The sequence below is a fragment of the Phyllostomus discolor genome, chromosome 2, assembly GCF_004126475.2.
Source record: "Phyllostomus discolor isolate MPI-MPIP mPhyDis1 chromosome 2, mPhyDis1.pri.v3, whole genome shotgun sequence".
NCBI lineage: Eukaryota > Metazoa > Chordata > Mammalia > Chiroptera > Phyllostomidae > Phyllostomus > Phyllostomus discolor.
This window is the reverse complement of record NC_040904.2, coordinates 88106524-88113502: the sequence shown is the minus strand read 5'-3', so window position 1 is coordinate 88113502 and position 6979 is coordinate 88106524. Positions and strand designations below refer to the sequence as shown.

The window sequence follows — 6979 nt, the reverse complement described above, 5'->3', positions numbered from 1 at the left end:
AGGACAGTCCCCTCCCACTCACCCTTCCGCTTTGGGGGGTGTTGGTTTGTCTCAGAGACAGCTGACAGCCGTATTTAGCCAACCAGCTGCTCTGTGATACACCATGTCCAGAATGCTCCAAGTCTGGTGGGTGATTCTATTGTATCCGCATAAGCAGTTGGAGGAGAATCCATCAGGCCCTTTGATAGCCTCAGGGTGTCAAAGCTGCCATTCAAATCATGCCCACCATGATTATTAACCATTGTTTTAGTGAAGTATGTTTTCCTTTCCTTTTTTAATCATTTAAAAACAATCAAATTTCGCTAGAGCAATGCTTGCCTCAAGTCACATCAACACATTTATTAAACCCCCCCGTTTGCCCAGTTGAATAGGAAGTCTTAGAGGAGGAAATACTTAAAACACTGTCTGATTTTAAAGAATTGATAATGCTGTGGGAAAGAGGTTTACGTAAGAAAACCATTACACAGTTACATAGTATATAATGCACTGCTACCGAGTGTCAGAGAGCGGAAATTTTGTTTCCTGGATTGTATTACTTGGGGATGGGGTGCAACGGCTGAGAGGCCATGGGTAGAGGATTCGGAAAAGTGGGATATTGTGGTGGGAAGTTGCTTTCTTTTCCACCAGGTAAGAGAAAAACAAGCAGAGGAGCTGCCAGGATCGTAGCCCCTTAGGGTAGCCACCAGAGCCTGACTCTGTGACAAGAGTTCATTATTTAGGATAAATTTGCAGGTAGTTTTAAAAGGGCGTCGCTTCGGTTTGATTGATGTGGCCTGTGTAATCCAGTGAGATAGTCAAAGACCTTGTTCACGTTATGGCTTGGAGCCACATTTTGAATCCATTTTTCCAGCAAGAGCGGGCAGTGGAGGGAGGACGGTGGGGCCCAGGGCGGTGGAGAAGCAGGAAGGGGACCGCGGGGAGCGGCGTGTGCAGTCAAGCCCCCAGTGAGCGCAGGAACACAAGGCCAGCCTCCAGTGGCAAGCGGCGACGTGGGCCCGGGCGCGGGGTGGTGGAGGGGGTGGTGGAGGGTGCGGTGGGGCGTGCCTGGGAAGTCCGGCCTCTGCCACTTCCCGGTCTCCGCGAGCCGAGGGACGGCGCAGTTACGACTCCACGAATGAGGACGACTCGCGTCAGCAGGCGCTGCGGCGGCGCGGGCGAGGGCGAGTACGCGTGCGCGGCAAGCGCGCGCTGGGGAGCGAGTGTGCGGAGCGGGAGCTCGGGTGCGCGCAGAAGCCGGAGCTCCCGTGCACGCGGCCGGGCATCCAGGGCGGTGGGTCCTGCTTGCGACAGGCGGCGGCATAGGGTCCCGACTGTGACGGAGGTGTTTGCACCAGACGAGGGCGGCGGCGGCGGCGGCGGCAGCATCGGCGGCGGCGGCGGTGGTGGCGGCGGCGGCAGCAGCAGCAGCAGCAGAGGGCGCGGAGATGTGGCCCCTGGTGGTGCTGCTGCTGCTGAGCTCGGCTTGCTGCGGTGAGTGGCTCCTAGACCCTGGCTCTGCGGATCGCGCCTAGTCGCCTCCGCGGCGCCCCGGCGGGCGTGTGGGTTGGTGCTCCGGCTCGTTCCGCGGTGCCCTGGAGAGAGTGGCCGGGGTGCTGGATGCGGTGGCCTTGCACGCCCCGTTACTAACGTGGGAGGGCCCCTCGGGTAATGAGGCGCCCCCTTCTTTCCTCTTCCCCTCCTCATCTTCCCATGGGTGACAGCAGGGCTCATCTCCTTCCCGCGTTCTCCGCCTCCAGACGCTCACACCGGGGAAGACTCCAAACCATGCACCTCCAGCGCAAATTAACTGTAGAGAGAAAGGGCGCGATCGGAGGCGAGTGGGTGGCAGCTGTTGCAGTCCCCCCTCTTTCGCACCCCTCTTCCCTCCTTAGTGCTTCAATGCGTGGGGATGTAGGAGGGCCCGGGCCTCTTGCGATGAAAGTGCGCATTTTGGAGAAGTCTGCAAGACGGGTTTTTGTTTGTTTATTCATTTGTTTTGTTTTTTTCCTATTTGCCCTCTCACTTGAGCACAGAAGTCAAGGAGACATAATGGATACAATTAAGTTTTATTTACAACCCACCATTTAATCAGAAGAATCTTCTGGCCGCTTAAAAAATATATATATTAAACCCTAGAAATAGTCTTCCTGGAAACTCTCACTATCCCCACGCCACACCAACCACTTTAATACGGTCCAAATTTAACATTCAAGTTTCCCCGCTCTATTTTGGGAAACGTTTAACAGTAGTATAGATTTCACTTGAAGTACGAGGATGATTACCCCTAGTCAAAACGTGAGAGCAGCTAAGTGAGATTTGGTGTTAATTCCACCCCAATAGCGTCCTGGACGCTAGGCTTTTAGAATCTATTTAAGAAAAAAAAAAGTGCTTCGTGAAAACTGAGGAAGGAATAGGAAGGTTTTTTTGTGGCTTCTATAGGTAGTGCCTTTTGTGAACTTTTTGTATGATTCAAATTGAGTTTGAGTAAAAGTTACATGCAATTGTTATATTTAATTCTAGAATACTAAACTAATTAGAACTTAAATGGACTATTAGCTTCACTGTTCCATTCATTAAGGTTTGTGATTTCAGCTGCTTTCAAGATGCTCTTGAGACCCTGCTTACCACTTTCCCCACTCTCTGAATATCCTAGGATGTTGGAACTTAATAATCGTTGTATCTATTTTCTAAAGAGTTGACATTAGATAAAGTAGTGTTTTCTGTCACTATTATCAATGATTTGTTGTTATTACTATAAAAATAGCTAAAATAATAGTGCTTTTAGAAACCTGTCTTCTGATCAGAAAGCATGTTGAACCAGATTATAAATTTGTGATAAAATATCACTAAATCATACTGTAAGCTTCAAAAGCTAATCTGCAGAATAAAAACTATAGATCATGTACTGCTTTAAAAACAGGGATCCTGTTTTCAAGTAAATTAGAAAGAACTGCTAGAATGGTACTTCTGAGGATAGGAATTTTGTTAGGCCTCCCTTAGTAATAGTTAAGATTATGTACAATTAACACTTACTCACAACTAATACTAGTGTGCTCAAGTCCCTATAGAGTCATAGAATTGAGAATTTATGATATTTTATTGTAGTTAGCCAATAACTTGAAAAAATAAAAAACAGAATAGAGGCATTATGAATTTGGGTTCTGTAAGTGTTGAATATAAACAAGGAAGTGACAGTATTTGCCTTAAAATACAGTGGATTTTTGTGTGTGCATTTAATATTTAATTTTAAAAGGATATGTTTGAGTAGATGTTAGTCTCAGAACACAAGTAATTCTAAACCAATATATTTGAGAGACTGAATTTAGAATCCAGAATGAGTAAGAAAGTACATGAATTTGTACATTAATTTATACTTGATCTTTGGGTTTGCTTTCAATTTCTTGTACATGGTAATCCAAGGGCATTTCCTGGTAGGCTCTATAGTATCAGTTCATCTTTGTAGTAAAACAAGTTATCTAAAATGCCCATTTGATGTAATTACAGACAAACTGTAAGGCCCTGTATTGGCTTACAAGATGCAGAATGAATTATTATGCTCCTTTCCTCCCCTCCATCCCATATGTCCAATTGTACTTTGTTTAAAAGCACATCAGCATTTCCAGTGGGATTCAAAAACTGGTAAATAAAACCTTACTCAAATAATGACAGTATATAAACTGTTAGTGGTTGAATCATTTTTCAAAGTGATTTTGAAATCGAGGGTACATATGACTAAAAAACATGTTTATTGTCTAAGACTAGTAGTAATTTGGCTTGCGTAAAAGAAAATGTTTTCTCCTTAAAAATATTATTTTTAAACAGAAGTTGCCATTTTAAGGAAGTAGATGCCTATTTAAAGTAGTTATGGATGGGGCCGCCCCAGCAGTCTGGAGGCAGTGTGTCAGAGCATCACACGCAGTGTCTGCCATCAGGGTATGGCTCATGCTGTCATCGGTATTTTGGCAGATGTTTTATCTTTGTCACTGAGTTGTCAATGGAGATTTGAAAGGCCAGATTCTAAAGATGAGACTAGGTGTGTTTTCCAAAATTGATAAATATTCTAAATCCAAACTTACCATTTACATTATTAAAACTAAGTCTGTATTCTTTCATGTCAGTCCAACTATTGCTAGTATAGGCATTGCTTTTAATACATTAATGTTATTTTTGTGACACAATCTTCATAAAGCCATTTCCCCATCTTCTAGGTTTTTACTGTCATAGCTTTTTATACAAAATAAAAAACTCTACACTTTTATATATTATGTCTCAGCCTAATATAATGCAGTGTTGGGTTGTCATAAAGCTACTTTGACTTGTACTAGTACAGATATGTTTTCTATGCTAAAAGAATAAGAATAATAGTGTAGGATCAATGTTGCTGGGCTTATTGTAATACTGAAGTAAAAAATATAGAGCACCAGGAAATTTGATTCTGACAGACCTAGACTTAAAACAGTAGAACCTGGATTTTCTCTCTTTGTGTTTGTGTGGAGAGAAACAGGAATTAGAAGCTACACCCTTCTCTGTTTCATCCCATATCCACAGAATAGTTGTATTCGACTCAGAATCTGGTCAGCCCCAGGGTTTGAGAATAGTTGTGTATATTTGAATACATGTCACACTTACGGGTTAAAAGACAAGGCAGAGAAATTGGCGAGTGCAGGGTCTGTCAGAATTGCTTTTTTTTTTTTTTCCTGTTTCAAGCCAAGTATGAGCCCTTGCTATGCTCCAAGCACTTTACAAGGCCTCTTGAACAAAGAGACAACTTTCAGACCATGTACCCCTTAATAACATAAAATGTAGTTTATAGATGGTAGGGATTTTTTGTTTTTATCCTTCAGTGGTACTTAATATGTTTTAAGTGCTTGATAAGGCCTTAACTCTGTATGATGCTGATTTTAAACTGCCCTTCTCCCTGTAATTCTAGGTCAACCACTTCAATTCTTGTAAGGCCGCTTCAAAATCTAGTGAGGGCTTACTTTGAGCCAGAACTAAACACTTTGTGCCCACCCCCACTTTATTCCAGTCCTTATTTGATCTCTATTGAGGAGAGATCTGACTAAATCCTCCTTTTTTACTGTAATTCTAACCCAATTCGGTTGGCGGCCCTAGTTTTCATACCGGAGTCTGATGGCAAACAATTCACTTCTAGCATGTACCTTTACTCACGAGCTTTGCTTCATTTACCGTAGTGACTGCTGGGCCTTCTTACCCCATTCCTAAACATCCATTTTAAGCAGATAATTAACTTCCTACTCTGCCACAAAAAAAGTATCATGCGTGCTCATAATTATGTAGGCTCTCTCAACTTCCCTCCCATCGTTTCTAAAGTCATCTATAAAATCTTAGGTAACCTTTGTCTCTTCACCCTTTCTCACCCAGTTTTGGAAGTATGCCTATTCACCCTTTTAGGGAAAAGATCACCTGTCTACAGCTCTTCCACTTCCACCATCTTGGAGACCTAACCAGCTTAATTCATCAGTCTTGTATCTTAGATCCTTCCTTTTTCATTGTTTCTTTCACCTGAGCTTGCAGACATGCTCAGGTTTTATCCCATATTAAAAACGAACAAGCAAGAAGAACCAAAACAGATCTTGCCCTTGTCCCTGCCGCCACACTCCTACCATTATCACCTTCTCTCTCTCTGCTCTGTTAGACTCCCATGTTTATTGAGAGGATAATTGCCTCTTCTTTCTCCCCTCCCCATTAACTTCACAAATGCAGTCTGACTTCTGACCTCACTAGTCTGTTGACATTGCTGCAGATAAAGAAGCTAATGTAATTTTTAATCTAGAGGCTGTTAGTACTTACCCCATTTAACATCTGTCTTGTCCATGTCAAGACCTTTCCTTGATGTCTGCACTGGAGTTCTTTGCTGCTTCACCTACTTCTCCCACTACTTCATGCTTCCTTAGTTTATTCCTTTTTAACTATTTGCTCCATGAACATTGGTATTCCCCAACATTTAATTCTCTGGTATTTGCTCTATTGCTTTGCAAAGATGCTCTGGCCAATCTTGCTTATGCTCCTGATTTCAACTATCAGCTATATATTCTTGGTGATTCCCAAGTCTTTGTAGCTCCAACCTTTCTCCTTAAACCTGGATCCTTATATCCTGGGATCCATTGGAAATCTGCATTTCATTGTACCACAGGTACTTTAATACTTGGCCTATTAAATATTAAAAGAATATTTCCCCCCAAATCTCCTAAATATTATCTCTCTATAGTTAATCTACAATCTGATTACCCATACTATTTTGGTTAACAACTTTAACTCTTTACTCTTCTTTCCTCTTACTTCCCACATCTGATTTACATTGATTTTATGTATTTATTTATGTATTTATTTATTTATTTTACTATAATATTTGGCCTTCTCTCCAGTTGTCATCTACCTGGACTATTGCAATGATCTCTTAGTGGGTTTCCCATTCTTATCTCCCTTCCTGTCCTCAATTCACCCTTCATATTGCTGTATTATTCATTTAAGTGTAAGTAAATCTGAGTGGTTTGCTGTTACTTATTTTATCAAGTCCATACTCCTCAAAATTATATTCAAGGAAGCCTTTCAGGATTAACCATCTTTCCCAGTCCCTTTTTCTAAAGATCACCTGAATAATCTTCTGCTGCCAGTTATTCATCCTCTTTATTCCTCTGAATATGTTATTATTTTCCCTAGAAAGCCCATCCTTCTCCATAGCACTCCTGGTCATCCTTCAAGACCCAGTTTAAACATCACCCTCTAGGGAGATCATCCTTCGGTACACTCGTGATTTTTAGGAACTCTTCCATCTCGCCTGCAACTGACTTGAGATTTTCTATTGAAATACAGAGTTTCATGATTCCATAATCAGGTTCTAGAAGTAAGAAGTGGAGGATTCTCTTGAAACATGGAAGCAAAATGAATCCTCCCTGATACAATTTTTTGATATTTCCTTTTTGGGGATTCATACTTTATTTTTTTTTTTTTTTACATTCATAAAGAATATCTTGAG

At 42.0% G+C, this 6979-nt stretch overlaps 1 protein-coding gene across 10 annotated transcripts in view; it reads left to right on the top strand.

Moving 5' to 3' along the window:
• The first annotated feature begins 1099 nt into the window (after nucleotides 1-1099).
• The window catches only part of CD47 (CD47 molecule), a 52283-nt gene continuing 46403 nt past the window's right edge, over nucleotides 1100-6979 (top strand). For all 10 annotated transcript variants that reach the window (XR_004901378.1, XR_004901380.1, XR_004901379.1 and 7 more), the window contains exons 1-2: nucleotides 1100-1367; nucleotides 1405-1470. Coding sequence is in view for 6 of the 10 variants with exons in the window: in XM_036018056.1 (XP_035873949.1) it covers nucleotides 1115-1367; nucleotides 1405-1470 (319 nt within the window). In the remaining 4 variants the exon portion in view is untranslated. The remainder of the gene's footprint in view (nucleotides 1368-1404; nucleotides 1471-6979) is intronic.